This window comes from Ranitomeya imitator, chromosome 1, assembly GCF_032444005.1.
Source record: "Ranitomeya imitator isolate aRanImi1 chromosome 1, aRanImi1.pri, whole genome shotgun sequence".
Lineage (NCBI taxonomy): Eukaryota > Metazoa > Chordata > Amphibia > Anura > Dendrobatidae > Ranitomeya > Ranitomeya imitator.
In genome coordinates this window covers 76668436-76691314 of record NC_091282.1, presented here as the reverse complement: position 1 = coordinate 76691314, position 22879 = coordinate 76668436, and the positions used below count along the sequence as shown (strand labels likewise).

General features: G+C 45.6%; 2 protein-coding genes across 3 annotated transcripts in view; one reads left to right on the top strand and one right to left on the bottom strand.

The window, feature by feature from the left end:
- Positions 1–4843, bottom strand: part of DHX29 (DExH-box helicase 29) — an 85899-nt gene extending 81056 nt beyond the window's left edge. Inside the window, exon 1 of one of the 2 annotated variants that reach the window (XM_069748326.1) lies at positions 4638–4843. The gene's annotated coding sequence lies outside the window, so the exon portion shown is untranslated. The remainder of the gene's footprint in view (positions 1–4637) is intronic. The other variant, XM_069748334.1, reaches the window with a different exon arrangement.
- Positions 4844–4977: 134 nt separating this feature from the next.
- The window catches only part of MTREX (Mtr4 exosome RNA helicase), a 140513-nt gene continuing 122611 nt past the window's right edge, over positions 4978–22879 (top strand). Inside the window, exons 1-3 of the mRNA XM_069748292.1 lie at positions 4978–5187; positions 21699–21830; positions 22688–22754. Coding sequence (XP_069604393.1) covers positions 5081–5187; positions 21699–21830; positions 22688–22754 — 306 coding nt within the window. The 5' untranslated portion in view covers positions 4978–5080. The remainder of the gene's footprint in view (positions 5188–21698; positions 21831–22687; positions 22755–22879) is intronic.

The following is a 22879-nucleotide window of genomic DNA, read 5'->3' as shown; positions in this document are numbered from 1 at the left end:
GCAAAACAATGCACCAGTTCACAACTCACATGTTGCCCAAATGGAAGCATGCTCCTGTGGCTTTGAAATTCTATTGCATCCCCTTTTATTCACCCGACCTCGCACCATTGGACATCCACCTCTTTCCAACAATGAAGCTGTTTTTGAAGGGCAAGCATTTTCCAGATGATGAGACTCTGATATCCGAAGTCACAACGTGGCTTTTGGAGCAACCTGTCGACTTCTACAAGTGAAGGGTTTACAGTTGATAAAAAAGATGGAAGAGAAGTGTGTGTCCCTAGGTGGCATCTATGTAGAGAAGGACTAATAACTGTGCCAAGGTTCATTGCTCTAAAGTCCACAGGAAGTGGGTCAGGGGAAATCTTTAAGGAACGCCCCTCGTATCTCCTGGATCCTCGGCTCCATTCATCTTCAATCCTTTGTCCGGCAATTGTTGTCTTTTCTTAGTGGGTTTGCAGCAGCCGCGCTCAAGCCTTATTTATGGTTGTGGTACGCAACCTTAAAAAGGTGAGCATTTTCTTTCAAAATCCTATCCCAAATACTTAATACTGACCAGTGTGACTTTATGAGGTAATAACTCTGGAAGGCTTCAATGGATCCCACTGATTCTGAGACTGTTTTCTCATGACATATTGTACTTCATGATAGTGGTAAAATTTGTTTGATTTAACTAGCGTTTATTTGTAAAAATATCAGAAATATGGGGAGGATTTTACAATTTTCAAACTTTTCATTTTTATGCCCTTAAACCAGAGTTATGTCAAAGTAGTTAATAAATAACATTTCCCAAATGTCTACTTTACATAATCACCATTTCTTAAACATTTTTTTTGTTATTAGAATGCTAGAAAGGTTAAAAGTTGATCAGAATTTACTCATTTTTCCAACAAAATTTACAAAACCATTTTTTTTAGTTACATCACATTTGAAGTGACTTCAGGGGGGGGGGGGGGGTCTATATGACAGAAAATACCCCAAAATGACATCATTCTAAAAACCAGGGCTGTGAAGTCTGTAAGCCAAACCTCCGACTCCTTGTGAACCCCCTTAACTCCTTTGTTAACCCGTAAAGTGCTTCACAGGAATTAATGCAACGAGGTAAGAAAAAAATGAATATTGTTTTTTTTTTTTTTTTCACAAAAATTGTACTTTACCCCAACATTATTATTTGCCCAAGGGTAACAGAAGAAACTGAACCTCAAAATGTGTTGTGATATTCCTTATGAATATGCACATATCCCATTTGTTAATGAAAACTACTGTTTAAGCGCACGGCAGGGCTCGGAATTGAAGGTGCACAATTTGACTTTTTGAACGCAAAAATGGCTGGAATCTTAAGGAGACACCATGTCACTTAGTACGCGGATATCCCATGTGGTGGAAACTACTTTTGAGGACCAAAGCAAAGCTCAGAAGGGAAGGGGCGCCATATTGGAGCTCAGATTTCACTGGAATGGTTTGAGGGTGCCATGTCACATTGGCAGAGCCCCTGAGGTGCCAGAACAGCAGAACCCCCCCACCACCATAAGTGATGTAATTTTACAAACTAAATCTCTCAATTAATTAATCTAGGGGAGCAGTGAGCATGTTGACACTTCATGTGCTTCACAGAAATTTATACCAATGGGTGGCGAAGAAAAAATAAATTACATTTTTACCACTAAAATGTTGTTTTAGCCCCAAATTTTTTAAGGGCTAATAGGAAAAAATGGACATCTCAGTTTGTTGTGCCATAGTATTATAGTACATATAGTTCAGAAATACTTTTGAGGCACAGTGCAAAGCTTAGAAGTGAAGAAGAATTATATTATAGTGCAGATTTTACAGTTATGGCTTGCGATGCCATGACCCACTGAAAGAGCCCCTGAGGGGTCAGAAAAGCAGAACCCCCATAAGTGACCCCATTTTACAAACTACACCTCTCAATGAATTCATTTAAGGGTGCAGTGATCATTTTATCACCATCGTTGGGTCACAGAATTTTATACCATTGAGCAGTGAAGAATAAATTATTACATTTTTACCACAAAAAAATGGCATCAAAACGTGTCACAGAATTTCTGCTGAACGTAGCAATACCCCATATGTTGCTGTACAGTACTGCTTAGCCACACGGCGAGACTCGGAAGGGAGTATTTGCCTTCTGGAAACAGATTTTCCTATAGTTTGCAGACTCCATATACAAAGCCCCCAAGTGTTAGAAGAGCAGAATTCCCCTCAAGTGACCTCATTTTGGAAATTATATTGCTGCCAAACATGTGGACGCTAAATATGGTTTAGGTACACTGTGGGGCTCAGTAGGGAAGGGGGCATTAGGATATGGGAGTGCAGAATTCACTGGATTTCTTTTGGGGGTGAGGAGCCATTTTGCTTTTCCAGAGACTTTATACTACCAGTAACGAGGAATCCGCCTATATTTCTATTGACAAATGATGAACCTGAGTGGGGCTTTTTTATGGACTGATTTGAAGCTTTTATTGGAAACATTTGGTATCACATTTATCCTGTGCTCTACGCTGGGCACTTACATCGAGGGTTTACATCTAAATCTCCAAGTAACATGATTCAGATGAAACCCCTGAGGGATCCATTCAATATAATGAGGCAGCAGAGTTAGGGTACCATCACACATAACGATATCGTTAACGATATCGTTGCTTTTTGTGACGTAGCAACGATATCGTTAACTAAATCGTTATGTGTGACAGCGACCAACGATCAGGCCCCTGCTGGGAGATCGTTGGTCGCTGGGGAAAGTCCAGAACTTTATTTTGTCGCTGGATCTCCCGCTGAATCGGCGTGTGTGACGCCGATTCAGCGATGTCATCACTGGTAACCAGGGTAAACATCGGGTTACTAAGCGCAGGGCCGCGCTTAGTAACCCGATGTTTACCCTGGTTACCGTTGTAAATGTAAAAAAAAACAAACACTACATACTTACATTCCCGGTGTCTGGTCAGGTCCCTCGCCTTCAGCTTCCCGCACTGACTGGTGAGCGCCGGCCAGCCGTAAAGTACAGCACAGCGGTGACGTCACCGCTGTACTTTACGGCCGGCGCTCAGTCAGTGCTGGAAGCTGAAGGCGAGAGACCTGACCAGACACCGGGACTGTAAGTATGTAGTGTTTGTTTTTTTACATTTACAACGGTAACCAGGGTAAACATCGGGTTACTAAGCGCGGCCCTGCGCTTAGTAACCCGATGTTTACCCTGGTTACCCGGGGACTTCTGTGTGACAGCTCTCCAGCGACCAAACAGCGACGCTGCAGCGATCGGCATCGTTGTCGCTGCAGCGTCGCTTAGTGTGATGGTACCTTTACTCTGGACTTCGTCTGGCTTCTGTTCAGCGGTGTCGTCCTTTTCAGAAGTGTACAAAACTGTGACGGACACCACTTATATGCATGCCTAAAAAGATGGACACCGCCTAATCATAGGCCAGACAGCATTCACAGTGACTCCATCTGCCTCATCATAGGGAATCTTCTGCCAGAGATTCTGTCTCAATCATGTGTTTCAGAGATTTACATGAAACCCCGATGTAAGTGCTAAGTGCAGAGCGCAGGAATAATCTGCCTTACTGTGATCTATGGGAGACAGAATGAACATATCAACAGCATGTGAATACGGTATATAATTCCACATGTGTTCATTCATAGTTTTGATGCCGTCAGTGTGAATTTACAATTTTCATAGTCATGAAAACACAGAAAAAATTTTAAATAAGAGGGTGTGTCCAAACTTTTGATCTGTACTGTATATCTTTCCTGTATCAACCCATATGGTAAATGATGTATAGAAAAATACATTCCAAACACCAAGTCTGCCATCTTCCCCCCAATAATTTGAATAAAGTGTAGTAAGTACTGAGAAAAACAATATCTCAGTATACAAACAACAAAGCCGAGGGCAGGGCCATGAATAGAGGTGTTTTGTTTTTCTGTACAAAGCAGGGCTGTGGAGTTGGAGTCCATCTTTTGAAGTCGGTGTCATGGAAATTGAGGAGTCAGAGTTAGAGGTTTGGCTTACCGACTCCACAGCCCTGCTACAAAGTTCGGAAGTTTTTCAACACACAAAAAAAACAAACAAAAAATGGTAAAACGTTGTTACCGTCATCACACCAATGAAGAATCATATTACTAAGGGGAAAAAAAAAAGACATTTACACAGCAAAATTGTTTTTTTTCCCCCACTATTTTATGATTTTTTTTCGCCGCTTTTTTTCCAGTACATAAAATGACGAAATGACGTTAATCAAAAGTACGACTCGTTCCACAAAAACAAAAACCAGACGGAAACATGTAACGTTCTGGCTCCAGGTGGGAGAACAAGGGAAAACCAGGAAAAAAAACTGTCTGGGAGGTAAATCTGGAGGGCAACAGATGCCGGACCCCAATACTGAGGGAACAGACCCTCTGCTCCACTACTGCGGCCTAATGAAAGGTCCCATACACCTCCAATATCTGTCTTCAGACCGGCCGGCCACCAGAGGACAATGCCGCCTCCTCACACGGAATACGAGCGATTAATAACAGTGCGGATCCTCCCGGCCATTCCCTGTGCAGGAGGTGACGGGTCACACTGGCCGCTGCGCCCGCAGACACTGACTGCTGCTATGTGACCATATGTAGTAAGCACTCACCACACACACGTCGTCCCCATCACACCCGTGACGTCACGACAAATCCACGAGCGCCCGGCGCCGCTGACGTCACGAAACCTGATCTCCAACACAGTTTTGCCACCACATGTGATACTAAAACCATTTCCTTGCTGTCCGCACCAAAGTGGCCATTTTGTTGTAGCTCATCTTATTCATTTGTGCTAATTTCTTGTCGTTGGAAACGTGGCCGAAAGCGCGAATCAATGCGCATCCGCAGGAGACACATCCAATGAGGAATCGTCTTTTGCTCGTGAGCCAATCAGAGCGCGGTGGTGACGTCATTGTATGCGCGACCCGGGCTCACTCGTGTGGTCATCTGTCCGCGACTGTAGCGCACGCTATTATACGTTACGTGTTGTATTTGCAGTAGCATTCGGTACCAGACTCGGCTTTAGTGTCAGCCTGTGGGAGAACGGCAGGAAATGGCGGACGCTTTCGGGGATGAGCTGTTCAGTGTGTTTGAAGACGAGGCACCAGCGGCGACCGCAAGCAAGAACGTACTGCAGCCCGGGCCCGCGGCCAAAACCGGGTGAGTGTCCCCGCTAATCAGATGGACGGTACCAGGGAAAGCTGTTCCGTACTGATCGGGCCCATTATGTCTTGTAGTTGGTGTAATTTTTTGTTTTATTTGTCGGTCATCGGCTCTATAATATGTAGCTGCCTTTTTTGAGAGGGATTAAAAGTAGTTGGACAGTTATCCCAAAAGCTCTTTGATGGGCTAGCCCCTCTATAATCCTTCATCAGTGAAGCAGACAAAGGGTCTGGAGCTGATTCCAGGTGTGGCATTTGGAAGCAGTTGCTGTGAACCCACAACAGTGGCCAGAGGAGCTCTCAACGGAAAGGACACTGGAGACGGGAGTGGGAGGTTCTGATTATTGAGGATGCTAACCTGAGGTCATTAGCGGAGCAGAGGACACGGGTAGGGTGGTAGACTGATACCAGGGAGGAGATATAGGGTGGTGCTGAGCCATGGAGTGCTTTGTGGATGAGGGTAGTAGGTTTGTACTGGATTCTGGAGTGGATGGGTAGCCAGTGTAATGACTGGCACAGGGTAGAGGCATCGGTGTAACGGTTGGTGAGGAATATGATCCTGGCAGCAGCATTCAGGACAGATTGGAGCGGGGAGAGTTTGGTAAGAGGGAGGCCGATTAGTAGAGAGTTACAATAGTCCAGACGAGAATGAATAAGTGAAACAGTAAGAGTTTTTGCAGAGTCGAAAGTAAAAAAAAAAAAAAAAAAAAAAGTGAAATGTTTTTGAGGTGCAGATAAGAAGAGCGAGCCAGTGAGTGGATGTGGGGGGTGAATGAAAGCTTGGAATCAAGTATGACCCCAAGGCAGCGGGCATGTTGCTTTGGAGTAATGGTTGAACCACACACGGAGATGGCAATGTCAGGCAAAGGTAGGTTAGTAGAGGGAGAGAACACGAGGAGTTCAGTTTTTGACAAGTTCAGTTTCAGATAGAGGGAGGACATGATGTTAGAGACAGCGGTAAGACAATCACTGGTGTTTTCTAAAAAGGCAGGCGTGATAACAGGAGAAGAAGTGTATAATTGGGTGTCATCTGCATAGAGATGGTACTGGAAACCAAATCTACTGATTGTTTGTCCAATAGGGGCAGTATACAACGAGAAGAGGAGGGGGTCTAGGACTGATCCTTGAGGAACCCCAACAGTAAGGGGAAGGTGAGAGGAGGAGGAACCAGCAAAACATACAGTGAAGGATCGGCCAGAGAGATAGGAGGAGAACCAGGAGAGAACGGTGTCCTTGAGGCCGATGGAGCGGAGCATAGTGAGGAGGAGCTGATGATCCACAGTATCGAATGCTGCGCAGAGATCCAAGAGAATTAGCATGGAGTAGTGACCATTAGATTTAGCTGTTAGTAGATCATTAGAGACTTTAGTGAGGGCAGTTTTAGTAGAGTGTAAAGAGCAGAAACCAGATTGAAGAGGGTCGAGAAGAGAGTTATCTGAGAGATAGCGGGTAAGACGGGAGTGGACCAGGCATTCGAGGAGTTTAGAGATGAAGGGAAGATTAGAGACAGGTCTATAATTAGCGGCACAGTTTTGGTCGAGGGATGGTTTTTTAAGTAATGGATGTAGGAGGGCATGCTTAAAAAAGGAGGGAAAGATACCGGAAGAGAGAGGTTGAATATTTTCGTTAGGTGAGAGGTGACAGCAGGGGAAAGGGACTGGAGGAGATGTGACGGAATGGGGTCACTGGTGCAAGTGGTCGGGCGAGAAGATGCAAGGAGCCTGATTACTTCTTCTTCTGTAACTGGTTCAAAATCAGAGAGTGAACTAGATACAGTGGGGGAGGGAGGACAGTGCATGTTATGAAGAGATTGGGAGATAATTTCCTGTCGAATGTGGTCAATTTTTTCTTTGAAGTAATTGGCCAGATCGTTAGCGCGGACATCCGTGGTTGGGGCCTGCACTCTTGGTTTGAGTAGGGAATGAAAAGTGTCAAAGAGAAGTTTAGGGTTGTTGGACAATGAGGTGATGAGGGTGTTAAAATAGGTTTGTTTGGAGAGGTGAAGGGCAGAGTTGTATGTTTTAAGCATAAACTTATAATGGATGAAATCTTCAGGTAGATTTTCTCCACAGACGTTCGGCGCACCTGGAGCACCATTACAGGAAACGTGTTTGTAGCGTGTGCCACGGTTGTCGCCGTCTGTGCCAAGTTGTTCTATGTATAGGAGGTGCAGCTTCATCCAGGGCACTTTGCAGGGTTTCATTGTAATGCTTCAGTGAAGAATCAGGACATGAGATGGAGGAGATGGGGCCAATGAGGACTGCAAGTTCTTCATAGGTTTCTCGGTGTTAATGGCCAGTATGTTTCTATAAGTGTGGAAAGTGGGGGTGACCTGAGCAGAATGGCAGTTCTTGATAGAGAATGAAAGAAGGTTGTGGTCAGAGAGTGGGAGAGGGGAGTTTGTGAAATCATCCACTGAGCAAAGTCGGGAGAAGACCAAGTCGAGGGAGTTTCTGTCTTCATAAGTTGGAGAGTTAGTATGCTGCGAGAGGCCAAAAGAGGAAGTTAGAGAGAAGACTTCATGAGAGCAAATACAGAAAGTGCAAACCGTTAATCAGCCTGAAAAATAGACCAGACTGGAAGCAGCCGGATGAATTCTGAAGTGTACAGGCCGATACTTTCTGCTCAGATTCAACCAAATGCAGTGGTTGATTCGATGGTGCTTCACAGCACAGATGGACAATGACCTAAAACATAACACAGGAGCTATATAAAAGAAAGGAGGAATTTTCTTCAGTGGTCGACAGTTACCTTACCAGATCTCAACCCACCGAGCTGCATTTCATATGCTTAAAGGGACTCTGTCACCTGAATTTGGCGGGACTGGTTTTGGGTCATATGGGCGGAGTTTTCGGGTGTTTGATTCACCCTTTCCTTACCCGCTGGCTGCAATATTGGATTGAAGTTCATTCTCTGTCCTCCATAGTACACGCCTGCGCATGGAAAGATTGCCTTGTGCAGGCATGTACTACGGAGGACAGAGAATGAACTTCAATCCAATATTGCAGCCAGCAGGTAAGGAAAGGGTGAATCAAACACCCGAAAACTCCGCCCATATGACCCAAAACCAGTCCCGCCAAATTCAGGTGACAGGTTCCCTTTAAGACAACATGTATCGCAGAAAGACTCACAAGCAAGCAACAACTGAAGTCAGCTGCAGTAAAGGCCGGCAAAGCATCCCAAAAGAGGAACCCTTCAAGGGATTCTATACACAATGGAACATGTCACCTGAAAAAAAAAACTATTAACCCACAGATAAGGGGTTAATAGGGTTGTGAACCTGCCCTGCACTTAAACCCCTTCTGCCTGGAGGATATAAACTTTGTCCCCCCCCCCCACCCCTGGCAGAGTTCTGTTATCTGTCATGGAGGTGGCGCCGGCGTGGGTCCAGTCACTGCTCTGTGTATAGAGAGAGATGTTCAGCATTTCAGCCGGCCATCAGTGCCGTTGGCACGGTCACAGCTGCCGCTCTCTATACACGGAGAGTTGACTGACTGGTTTTCGTTTAACCCCATTAAATACAACTGTAGTGGAGGCTTGAGTTTCTCAGTTGTTGCATTTTAAATAAAAAGTACTGGCATGCAGAGGCCAAATCACGTAGATTCGGTCACTGTCCAAATATTTCTGGACCCATCTGTATGTATCACTGGCCACATCACCGCTTTGAAGTGCACCGCTCTTGTATGCAGCCCTCGCACACAGTGATGTGCAGATCTAAAGGCTTCCTTTTGAGCCTGTACACCATTCTATGTACAGGGCAAACTTCAAAGTGTTGTTTTGCGCAATCGTTGGGTATACCCGGACCCCAACAATCGGTAGCTACTTGCAGCGTGTATTATATTTGCTGTGCATGTATATATGTTTGAAAACAAGAAAATCAGAACAGAGTCTACTATATAATTGTCTAAGGGTCACTTCCGTCTTTCTGTCTGTCTGTCCTTCTGTCACGGATATTCATTGGTCACGGCCTCTGTCTGTCATGGACATCCAAGTCGCTGATTGGTCATGGCAAAACAGCCACGACCAATCAGCGACGGGCACAGTCCGGAAGAAAATGGCCGCCCCTTCCTCCCCGCAGTCAGTGCCCGGCGCCCGCATACTCCCCTCCGGTCAGCGCTCACACAGGGTTAATGGCAGCGTTGACCGCAGTGTAACGCACTCGGTTAACGCTGCTATTAACCCTGTGTGACCAACTTTTTACTATTCATGCTGCCTATGCAGCATGAATCGTAAAAAGATCTGTTAAAAATAATTTAAAAAAATAGTTATATACTCACCCTCCGGTGGCCCCCCGGATCGAAGCGATTACCAACGCCCCTCGCGACGCCCCGGTGACCGCTCCATGCATTGCGGTCTCGCGAGATGATGACGTGCGGTCTCGCGAGACCACTACGTCATCATCTCGCGAGACAGCAATGCACTCTTCAGACCGGAGCGCACGAGGAGCGTCGGTAACCACTTCGATCCGGGGGCCACCGGACGGGTGAGTATATCACTATTTTTTATTTTATTTCTTTTTTTAACAGGGGTATGGTGCCCACATTGCTATAGACTGCGTGGGCTGTGCAATATACGTGGGCTGTACAATGTACTGCGTGGACTGCGCAATGTACTGCGTGGGCTGCGCTATACACTACGCATACATATTCTAGAATACCCAATGCGTTAGAATCGGGCCACCATCTAATACATTATAATCACCAATCAACAAAGTCCTCTGCCTTTATTCATAGGACTAGGCGAATACCCATATGGACACTACTGAGTATCATTTCAGATAAACTGGCATGGAGTAGCAGTCCAGTTATTTTTTTGTTCAAAATTGTATAAAGTCTTAATTAGAAAGGAACATAAACATAATAAAATTCGTATCCAGACAAGGCAATTTACATGGGGGAGATGGAAAAACGGACATGTGGGTCACCCAGTAAATATTCCAATTTATATATGACCTATTTCACAAAGTGCAGGTGCTTCAGATAGCAGAAGTGCATTAGTGCAGAGCCAAGAGGGGAATTCCGTACTACCCACCAGTGTGGGATCCCCAAAGAGCTCTAGAGCAAATAGAGGCACCATATATCAACTACCTCACAATTAAGAAGAAGCCAATGCGAAACGAGGAACTATGGGTAAGAGCTTTCCCTCGATATGTAACATTTACTGAGTGACCCACATGTCTCTTTTTCCATCTCCCCCATGTAAATTTCCTTGTCTAGATACTAATTTTATTATGTTTATGTGCCTTTCTAATAAAGACTTTATACAATTTTGTAAACTGTGAGATTCTATGAGCTGTCCGAGGCCAAAGATGTAAGTAGAGAAGAGCAGGGGCCCTAGGACTGAACCTTGCGGGGCTCTGACAGCTAGGGGGCGAGGTGAGGAGGTGGTGTGTGAGTGGGAGATGCTGAATGTCCGGTCAGTTAGGTTTGACGTGATCCAAGATAGGGCCAAGTCTGTGATGCCAAGGGATGAGCGGGTCTGTAATAATAGGGAATGGTCCACTGTGTCAAAGGCAGAGGACAGGTCCAGGAGGAGGAGGATAGGGTAGTGTTGCTTGGCTTTGGGGGTTAGTAGGTTGTTGGTGACTTTAATTAGGGCAGTTTAAGTGGAGTGATGCGGTCGGAAGCCAAATTGTAAGCGGGCGGAGAGGGAGCAGGAAGAGAGGTCGGAGGACAGTTCAAGATGGACGTGTTGTTAAAGCAGACAGATATATATATCTAATTGTCTAAGGGGTACAGTCCGGCCACGAATTGGCCCCTCCCTACTTCCGTCCAGTCAGTGCCCCCTCCATACTCCCCTCCAGTCAGCGCCCACATAGTGTTTTAGGACTGTGTTACACCGCGGCATAACGCGGTGTAACACAGTCCGTTAACGTTGCCATTAACCGTGTAAGTGTGCCCAACTTTTTACTAATAGTAAAAACATATAATGTTAAAAATAATTAAAAAAAAAAACCATTATATTCTCACCTTCCGCTGTCTGCGCCAGCCTCTCCCTGTCCCAAGAATGTATTGTGGCAATGACCGGACATGACATAGCGGTCTCTCGAGACTGCTACATCACCACGTGTTATTGCCGCAAGGCATTACTGGGAACGGAGCGTCGCGACGAGCATCGGTAAAGGCGTGGGCTGGATCCGTGGGCCGTCGGAAGGTGAGTATATAACTATTTTTTATTTTAATTCTTTTCCTTTTTTAACAGGGATATGGGATATATGCTGCGTGGGCGGTGCTGTATGCTGCGTGGGCGGTGCTGTATGCCTCTGCTGTATCTGTGCATCATGAATCGTGGTATGTGTTAAAGGGGGGGGGGCTGCTGAGACTCTTTCACCCGGGGCCCTCGAAAACCTGGAGTCGGCCCTGGCTTCACTAATTGGTCGCGCCCAGCCGGGCTCTACCAATCAGCGACAGGTGCAGTCCGGCCCCGAATCGGCGCGGGATTTGAACCACGCTTCGCTGATTGGTCACTCCCGGCTGGCCGGATCCTGTGTATTCATTGCATTCTTAAAGGGAACCTGTCACCTGAATTTGGCGGGACTGGTTTTGGGTCATATGGGCGGAGTTTTCGGGTGTTTGATTCACCCTTTCCTTAACCGCTGGCTGCATGCTGGCTGCAATATTGGATTGAAGTTCATTCTCTGTCCTCCATAGTACACGCCTGCACAAGGCAAGATTGCTTTGCGCAGGCGTGTACTATGGAGGACAGAGAATTAACTTCAATCCAATATTGCAGCCAGCGGGTAAGGAAAGGGTGAATCAAACGCCCGAAAACTCCGCCCATATGACCCAAAACCAGTCCTGCCAAATTCAGGTGACAGAGTCCCTTTAAATCTTCATAAATAAACTACATACATATTCTAGAATACCAGAAGCGTTAGAATCAGGCCACCATCTACTATATAATTGTCTAAGGGTCACTTCCGTCTGTCTGTCCTTCTGTCTGTCACGGTTATTCATTCGCTGATTGGTCTCGCCTGCTGCCTGCCATGGCTGCCGCGACCAATCAGCGACGGGCACAGTCCGGAAGAAAATGGCCGCTCCTTACTCCCCGCAGTCAGTGCCTGTCGCCCGCATACTCCCCTCCGGTCACCGCTAACACAGGGTTAATGCCGGTGGTAATGGACCGCGTTATGCCGCGGGTAGCGCACTCCGTTACCGCTGCTATTAACCCTCTGTGTCCCCAAATTTTTACTATTGACGCTGCCTATGCCTAATAATACAAAATGTAATGTTAAAAATAATAAAAAAAAAAACACCTGCTATACTCGCCCTCCGTAGTCGCTCGCGCCGGCCGCCATCTTCCGTTGCATGTTCCGGTGGCAAAGATGGTATGGGAGAAGGACCTGCCATGAAGTCACGGTCATGTGACCGCGACGTCATCACAGGCCCTGCGCTAGAAAGACCTGCCATGACGTCATGGTCATGTGACAGTGACGTAATCACAGGTCCTGCTCTCATACCAACCCTGGGACCGGAAGCTGCCGTGGACTACAAGGGGCCCTCGGAAAGGTGAGTATATGTTTATTTTTTATTTTTTAACCTGTGACAAACCTGGCTGGGCAATATACTACGTGACTGGCCAATATACTACGTGGCTCTGTACTGTATACTGCTTCGCTGTGCTGTATACTACGTCACTGGGCAATATACTACGTAACTGGCCAATATAATACATGGCTCTGTGCTGTATACTACGTCGCTGTGCAATATACTACGTGGCTCTGTGCTGTACATCACTGGGCAATATACTACGTGGCTGGGCAATATGCTCTGTGCTGTATACTACGTGGTTGGGCAATATACTACGTCGCTGGGCGATACACTACGTCGCTGGGCGATACACTACGTCGCTGGGCGATACACTACGTCGCTGGGCGGTACACTACGTCGCTGGGCGGTACACTACGTCGCTGGGCGGTACACTACGTCGCTGGGCGGTACACTACGTCGCTGGGCGGTACACTACGTCGCTGGGCGGTACACTACGTCGCTGGGCGGTACACTACGTCGCTGGGCGGTACACTACGTCGCTGGGCGATATACTACGTGGGCTGTGCAATATACTACGTGGACATGCATATTCTAGAATACCCGATGCATTAGAATCGGGCCACCATCTAGTCTAGTGTGTGTGTGTGTATATGTGTATATATATATATATATATATATATATATATATATATATATATATATATAATTTATTGGGGTTTATTGAAAACTTAGCACAGTCTATTTCTGGTGCAGAATGAGTTAGAGTTGTTTCAAGATCACAAATTGGTAAAATTGCATAAGTGTTTGTAGGAAACCAGCAACTGTGCAATTTACCCCTTGTTAATAATCTGCTCCTTTTTCAAGAGTGAAGGGATTTTAACGTTTCTGGTTTAGTTCCTTTGCACGGTTACCGTCCACCCTGCAGTCCATGCCTGGCTGGTGACCTAGGTAAGGATCGCGGAGCTTGCAGGCTCTGAGTATTTAACCTGCTTACACAATCGACTTTGGCCAGCTTCACTTTCCCTGTGCTTCTTTTGTGCTACAGAGAGATATCTCCACTGTCAGTCTGGTAGAGAGCACAGTTTGGCCAGCGGTGAGACCGTGCTGCTGTTCCGAACTGTTAAGGCTCGAGCAGCCGTCCTTGGATCTCAGTGCTATCATGGACCGCAATAAATAGACTGGCCGCTGGTTTCCCGACTGTAGCATGACAGCTTCATAGAAACCCACGGCCAGTCCATGCATTGCAGTCCATGAGCGGACCGAGATCCACAGATGTCTGCATGAGCCCTTAGGCTAGGTTCACATTGCGTTAACAGCAGCCCGTTCAACACATGAGTTAACCCCTTCCCGACCCATGACGCCACGTAGGCGTCATGAAAGTCGGTGCCAATCCGACCCATGACGCCTATGTGGCGTCATGGAAAGATCGCGTCCCTGCAGATCGGGTGAAAGGGTTAACTCCCATTTCACCCGATCTGCAGGGACAGGGGGAGTGGTAGTTTAGCCCAGGGGGGGTGGCTTCACCCCCCCGTGGCTACGATCGCTCTGATTGGCAGTTTCACTTTCAACAGCCAATCAGAGCGATTTGTAATATTTCACCTATTATAACGGGTGAAATATTACAATCCAGCCATGGCCGATGCTGAAATATCATCGGCCATGGCTGGAAATACTAATGTGCCCCCACCCCTCCGATCGCCCCCCCAGCCCCCCGATCTGGCCGGTACACTGCTCCGGCTCCCCTCCGTCCAGTGCTCCGCTCCCCCCGTGCTCTTGTCCGCTCCCCCCGTGCTCCAATCATCCCCCCGTGCTCCAATCACCCCCCCTGCACTCCGTTCCAGCCCCCCCTGCACTCCGTTCCAGCCCCCCCCGTGCTCCGTTCCAGCCCCCCCGTGCTCCGTTCCACGCCCCCGTGCTCCGTTCCACAACTGCCGCGCTCCGATTTCCCCCCCCCCCCCCCGTGCTCCGATTTCCCCCCCCCCCCCCCGTGCTCCGATTTCCCCCCCCCACCCCATCATACTTACCGATCCTGCCGGGGTCCCGTCCGTCTTCTCCCTGGGCGCCGCCATCTTCCAAAATGGCGGGCGCATGCGCAGTGCGCCCGCCGAATCTGCCGGCCGGCAGATTCGTTCCAAAGTGCATTTTGATCACTGAGATAGATTATATCTCAGTGATCAAAATAAAAAAAATAATAAATGACCCCCCCCTTTGTCACCCCCATAGGTAGGGACAATAAAAAAATAAAGAATTTTTTTTTTTCCACTAATGTTAGGTTAGGGCTAGGGGTAGGGCTAGGGGTAGGGCTAGGGCTAGGGTTAGGGTTTCGGTATGTGCACACGTATTCTGGTCCTCTGCGGATTTTTCCGCTGCGGATTTGATAAATCCGCAGTGTTAAAGTGCTAAACCGCTGCGGATTTATGGCGGATTTACCGCGTTTTTTTTCTGCGCATTTCACTGCGGTTTTACAATTGCGATTTTCTATTGGAGCAGTTGTAAAACCGCTGCGGAATCCGCACAAAGAAGTGACATGCTGCGGAATGTAAACCGGTGCGTTTCCGTGCAGTTTTTCCGCAGCATGTGTACAGCGATTTTTGTTTCCCGTAGGTTTACATTGAACTGTAAACTCATGGGAAACTGCTGCGGATCCGCAGCATTTTCTGCAGCATGTGCACATACCTTTAGAATTAGGCTATGTGCACACGCTGCGGATTGGCCGCTGCGGATTCGCAGCAGTGTTCCATCAGGTTTACAGTACCATGTAAACATATGAAAAACCAAATCCGCTGTGCCCATGGTGCGGAAAATACCGCGCGGAAACGCTGCGTTGTATTTTCCGCAGCATGTCAATTCTTTGTGTGGATTCCGCAGCATTTTACACCTGTTCCTTAGTAGGAATCCGCAGGTGAAATCCGCACAAAAAATGCTGGAAATCCGCGGTAAATCCGCAGGTAAAACGCAGTGTCTTTTACCCGCGGATTTTTCAAAAATGATGCGGAAATATCTCACACGAATCCGCAACGTGGGCACATAGCCTTAGGGTTAGGGTTGGAATTAGGGTTGTGGTTAGGGTTGTGATTAGGGTTATGGCTACAGTTGGGATTAGAGTTAGGGGTGTGTTGGGGTTAGTGTTGGAGGTAGAATTGAGGGGTTTCCACTGTTTAGGCACATCAGGGGTCTCCAAACGCAACATGGCACCACCATTGATTCCAGCCAATCTCGTATTCAAAAAGTCAAATGGTGCTCCCTCACTTCCGAGCCCTGACGTGTGCCCAAACAGTGGTTTACCCCCACATATGGGGTACCAGCATACTCAGGATAAACTGCGCAACAATTACTGGGGTCCAATTTCTCCTGTTACCCTTGTGAATCTAAAAAAATGCTTGCTAAAACATCATTTTTGAGGAAAGAATAATGATTTTTTATTTTCACGGCTCTGCGTTGTAAACGTCTGTGAAGCACTTGGGGGTTCAAAGTGCTCACCTTACATCTAGATAAGTTCCTTGGGGGGTCTAGTTTCCAAAATGGGGTCACTTGTGGGGGGTTTCTACTGTTTAGGCACATCAGGGGCTCTGCAAACGCAACGTGACGCCCGCAGAGCATTCCATCAAAGTCTGCATTTCAAAACGTCACTACTTCAATTCCGAGCCCCAGCATGTGCCCAAACAGTAGTTTACCCCCACATATGGGGTATCACCGTACTCAGGAGAAACTGGACAACAAATATTGGGGTCCAATTTCTCCTGTAACCCTTGGGAAAATAAAAAATTCTGGGCTAAATAATTATTTTTGAGGAAAGAAAACGTATTTATTATTTTCACGGCTCTGCATTATAAACTTCTATGAAGCACTTGGGGGTTCAAAGTGCTCACCACACATCTAGATAAGTTCCTTTGGGGGTCTAGTTTCCAAAATGGGGTCACTTGTGGGGGGTTTCTACTGTTAAGCCACATCAGGGGCTCTGCAAACGCAACGTGACGCCCACAGAGCATTCCATCAAAGTCTGCATTTCAAAACGTCACTACTTCACTTCCGAGCCCCGGCATGTGCCCAAACAGTGATTTACCCCCACATATGGGGTATCAGCGTACTCAGGAGAAACTGGACAACAACTTTTGGGGTCAAATTTCTCCTGTTACCCTTGGGAAAATAAAAAATTGCAGGCTAAAAGATCATTTTTGAGAAAATAATTTTTTTTTTTTATTTTCATGGCTTTGCGTTATAAACTTCTGTGAAGCACTTGGGGGTTCAAAGTCCTCACCACACATCTAGATTAGTTCCTTTGGGGGTCTAGTTTCCAAAATGGTGTCATTTCTGGGGGATCTCCAATGTTTAGGCACACAGGGGCTCTCCAAACGTGACATGGTGTCCGCTAATGATTGGAGCTAATTTTCCATTTAAAAAGCCAAATGGCGTGCCATCCCTTCCGAGCCCTGCCGTGCACCCAAACAGTGGTTTACCCCCACATATGGGGTATCAGCGTACTCAGGACAAACTGGACAACAATATTTGGGGTCCAATTTCTCCTATTATCCTTGGCAAAATAGGAAATTCCAGGCTAAAAAATCATTTTTGAGGAAAGAAAAATTATTTTTTATTTTCATGGCTCTGCGTTATAAACTTCTGTGAAGCACCTGGGGGTTTAAAGTGCTCAATATGCATCTAGATAAGTTCCTTGGGGGGTCTAGTTTCCAAAATGGGGTCACTTGTGGGGGAGCTCCAATGTTTAGGCACACAGGGGCTCTCCAAACGCGACATGGTGTCCGCTAACGATGGAAATAATTTTTCATTCAAAAAGTCAAATGGTGCTCCTTCCCTTCCGAGCCTTACCATGTGCCCAAACAGTGGTTTACCCCCACATGTGAGGTATTGGTGTACTCAGGAGAAATTGCCCAACACATTTTAGGATCCATTTTATCCTGTTGTCCATATGAAAATGAAAAAATTGAGGCTAAAAGAATTTTTTTGTGAAAAAAAAGTACTTTTTCATTTTTACGGATCAATTTGTGAAGCACCTGGGGGTTCAAAGTGCTCACTATGCATCTAGATAAGTTCCTTGGGGCGTCTAGTTTCCAAAATGGGGTCGCTTGTGGGGGAGCTCCAATTTTTAGGCACACGGGGGCTCTCCAAACGTGACATGGTGTCCGCTAAAGAGTGGAGCCAATTTTTGATTCAAAAAGTCAAATGGCGCTCCTTCCCTTCCAAGCCCTGCCGTGCGCCCAAACAGTGGTTTACCCCCACATATGAGGTATCAGCGTACTCAGGACAAATTGGACAACAACTTTCGTGGTTCAGTTTCTCCTTTTACCATTGGGAAAATAAAAAAATTGTTGCTAAAAGATAATTTTTGTGACTAAAAAGTTAAATGTTCATTTTTTCCTTCCATGTTGCTTCTGCTGCTGTGAAGCACCTGAAGGGTTAATAAACTTCTTGAATGTGGTTTTGAGTACCTTGAGGGGTGCAGTTTTTAGAATGGTGTCACTTTTGGGTATTTTCAGCCATATAGACCCCTCAAACTGACTTCAAATGTGAGGTGGTCCCTAAAAAAAATGGTTTTGTAAATTTCGTTGTAAAAATGAGAAATCGCTGGTCAAATTTTAACCCTTATAACTTCCTAACAAAAAAAAATGTTGTTTCCAAAATTGTGCTGATGTAAAGTTAACATGTGGGAAATGTTATTTATTAACTATTTTGTGTCACATATCTCTCTGGTTTAACAGAATAAAAATTCAAAATGTGAAAATTGCGAAATTTTCAAAATTTTCGCCAAATTTCCGTTTTTATCACAAATAAACGCAGAATTTATTGACCTAAATTTACCACTAACATGAAGCCCAATATGTCACGAAAAAACAATCTCAGAACCGCTAGGATCCGTTGAAGCGTTCCTGAGTTATTACCTCATAAAGGGACACTGGTCAGAATTGCAAAAAATGGCAAGGTCTTTAAGGTCAAAATAGGCTGGGTCATGAAGGGGTTAAAGTGCTCAATATGCATCTAGATAAGTTCCTTGGGGGGGTCTAGTTTCCAAAATGGGGTCACTTGTGGGGGAGCTCCAATGTTTAGGCACACAGGGGCTCTCCAAACGCGACATGGTGTCCGCTAACAATTGGAGCTAATTTTCCATTCAGAAAGTCAAATGGCGCGCCTTCCCTTCCGAGCCCTGCCGAGTGCCCAAACAGTGGTTTACCCCCACATATCAGGTATCGGCGTACTCGGGAGAAATTGCCCAACAAATTTTATGATCCATTTTATCCTACTGCTCATGTGAAAATGAAAAAATTGAGGCGAAAAGAATTTTTTTGTGAAAAAAAAGTACTTTTTCATTTTTACAGATCAATTTGTGATGCACCTGAGGGTTTAAAGTGCTCACTAGGCATCTAAATAAGTTCCTTGGGGGGGTCTAGTTTCCAAAATGGGGTCACTTGTGGGGGAGCGCCAATGTTTAGGCACACAGGAGCTCTCCAAACGCGACATGGTGTCCGCTAACGATGGAAATAATTTTTCATTCAAAAAGTCAAATGGCGCTCCTTCCCTTCCGAGCCTTACCATGTGCCCAAACAGTGGTTTACCCCCACATGTGAGGTATTGGTGTACTCAGGAGAAATTGCCCAACACATTTTAGGATCCATTTTATCCTGTTGTCCATGTGAAAATGAAAAAATTGAGGCTAAAATAATTTTTTTGTGAAAAAAAAGTACTTTTTCATTTTTACGGATCAATTTGTGAAGCACCTGGGGGTTCAAAGTGCTCACTATGCATCTAAATAAGTTCCTTGGGGCGTCTAGTTTCCAAAATGGGGTCGCTTGTGGGGGAGCTCCAATTTTTAGGCACACGGGGGCTCTCCAAACGTGACATGGTGTCCGCTAAAGAGTGGAGCCAATTTTTGATTCAAAAAGTCAAATGGCGCTCCTTCCCTTCCAAGCCCTGCCGTGCGCCCAAACAGTGGTTTACCCCCACATATGAGGTATCGGCGTACTCAGGACAAATTGGACAACAACTTTCGTGGTTCAGTTTCTCCTTTTACCATTGGGAAAATAAAAAAATTGTTGCTAAAAGATAATTTTTGTGACTAAAAAGTTAAATGTTCATTTTTTCCTTCCATGTTGCTTCTGCTGCTGTGAAGCACCTGAAGGGTTAATAAACTTCTTGAATGTGGTTTTGAGTACCTTGAGGGGTGCAGTTTTTAGAATGGTGTCACTTTTGGGTATTTTCAGCCATATAGACCCCTCAAACTGACTTCAAATGTGAGGTGGTCCCTAAAAAAATGGTTTTGTAAATTTCGTTGTAAAAATGAGAAATCGCTGGTCAAATTTTAACCCTTATAACTTCCTAACAAAAAAAAATGTTGTTTCCAAAATTGTGCTGATGTAAAGTAAACATGTGGGAAATGTTATTTATTAACTATTTTGTGTCACATATCTCTCTGGTTTAACAGAATAAAAATTCAAAATGTGAAAATTGCGAAATTTTCTAAATTTTCGCCAAATTTCCGTTTTTATCACAAATAAACGCAGAATTTATTGACCTAAATTTACCACTAACATGAAGCCCAATATGTCACGAAAAAACAATCTCAGAACTGCTAGGATCCTTTGAAGCGTTCCTGAGTTATTACCTCATAAAGGGACACTGGTCAGAATTGCAAAAAACGGCAAGGTCTTTAAGGTCAAAATAGGCTGGGTCATGAAGGGGTTAATGGGCTGATGTTAACGCAAGTGCCGATTTGTCATCGCGCTAGCGCAGATAGAGCTTGCAGATGCTCTATCTGTGCTAGCAGTGAAGGACCTGGAAAAGCTGCAGCCCGCGTCCCAGGGTCCGTCACTCAATGACGGCACATCGCTAGCGCACGCCCATTGTGGGCGTGTGCTAGCGATGCGTCCGACATAGGAATTAATGGCGGTGTTAACGGACTACGTTACACCGCGGTGTTAGGGTACGTTCACATTTGCGGCTTTGGACGCAGCGGCGTCGCCGCAAAACAACGCACGCGTCATGCTTCCCTATCTTTAACATTGGGGACGCATGTGCGTTCGTTTTCATGCGTTTCGGTGCGTTTTGCGACGCATGCGTCCTTTCGACGCACCTGGCAATGCGTTGCAAACGCAACATGTTGCATTTTTTTCTGCGTCCAAAATTTTTAAAAAAACGCTTGCGTCGCACTTGCGTTGTATTTGCGTCGCCGAAACTTCAAAACCTCCATTGAAGTGTATTGGCAACGCAGAAGACGCAAGTACTTGCGTTGCTGTGCGTTGTAGGACGCATGCGTTCTTTACTTTAAAAATAGAGAAAATGAAAAGACCCTATATATTAAAAAAGGGTTGGACGCATGCGTCAAAAATGCATGCGTTCTACTTGCGTCTTTCGTGTGTCGTGCGTTGCGTCCACGACGCTGCGTCCAAAGCCGCAAATGTGAACGTAGCCTAACGTAGTTCGTCTAACGGACGCCCATAACAAAGTGTGAACCCAGCCTTAAGCTATGTGCACATGCTGCGGATTTTGGTGCGGATCCGCAGGGTTTCCGCAGCTGCGGATCCGCAGCGGTTTCCCATGCGTTTACAGTACAATGTAAACCTATGGGAAACGCAATCCGCAGTGCACAAAAAACGGGCGGAAACGCAGTGGTTTACATTCCGCAACATGTCAATTTTTTGTGCGAAATCTGTAGCTGTTTTACACCTGCTCCATAATAGTAATCCGCACTGGAATCCGCACAAAAAACGCGGTAAATCCGCAGGAAAAACGTGCAGTTTTTGCCCTGTGGATTTATAAAATCCGCTGCAGAAAAATCCGCAGAGGATCATTCTATGTGTGCACATACCCTAAGTCTTCAAGAGCGCATCTCCCCCCTGCAAAGCAGGAAATTGAAACATTTTGCTCCTGAAGATACAACTTGAGAAATCCTTCAGGTCCTCCTCCTTCTCCAGTTCTCTCTTTCTGGTACCTTGCTTTCCAATTAGATGTTATAGAGTAATTTTGCCTTGAATCTTTCTCTTTAACCCATTCCAATCTATTGTTTCAGGAAGAAAAATGTGAAACCGCTTGCCGGACCCTCTCCCTCAGTCAAAAGAGAGGCGAGCAATCTGGACGGTCCGGAGGATTGCATCTTCGGAAAAAAGCTAAAGCTCGAGCCTTCAACATCAGACGATGTCAAGTAAGAGTTAATGTCTGGCTATGATTATTTTACGGCTCCTGAGAAACTTTTGTTAGATAATTTCTCAAACTGTTAACTGCCTAAATAGACAGAATAGGAGAACCATGTAAGGAGACTTGGATTAAAGTTTTTTTTTTCTGTACATGAGGTTTTGAAAACCCCAATACACGTGTTCTGTGATGTAAAATGTCACCGCTTCTCATCGCAGGAGCCAGTGCAAAATGCTGTTACATACTCACAAAGTCTGAATAAGGTCAAATACTTGGTCATTTGGAGCAGAATGAGTTAAGTGAAGGTTTATTAAAGGGTTTTTCAGTACTAGAAAAGAAGCTGTGCAAAAAATAAAACACCACGACGGTCCACAGGCTGTGTCATCCCAACCCAAGCAGATAGAACGTAACTGTAATACACATAATGGACGGAGGTGGCATGGTTTTAGAAAAAGTACCAGAACGTTTTTTGTTTTTTTTTTTCTAATCCTGGGCAAATCCCCTATTTTAAGTTCATTTTAATCAACAGATCTTGGAATAAAATAAACTTCACAATTGGACATGTGTTTAAAAAAAAAATGTTCCTAACCAGACTATGTTCCTGTGCAGTCAGACACAGCCATTACACAGTACACAGCAGGGGCACATTTATAAGATTATCTTGGCACAGGAACATTTTTTTTTTCTAACACATCCAATAGTGGAAATTATTATTATTCCAAGATCTATCGATTAAAATGTATTTTTGTTTGTGCACAACCCCTTTAAATAAAGAATGGTGGATGTCTCTAGGTGGCGCTGTTGTTGGGGAATACGCTGAAAAGACAGAAGCGCTGATGTGCCTGAATCAAACACTTTTTCTTACAGCCTGGCAGACCTGATGCCGAGGGTAAAAGTGCAAGAAGTGGACACAATTGAGGGCTGCACCCACGAGGTATTAATGATCCTATATGTATCACATTCTAGTGATGCTTCTGCTTTGTGTGATTTGTCGGCAGAATGCTTTATTCATCAGTACGGACCATCTACAGATTCTCCTAGTAGCCCAAAAAATGTGCG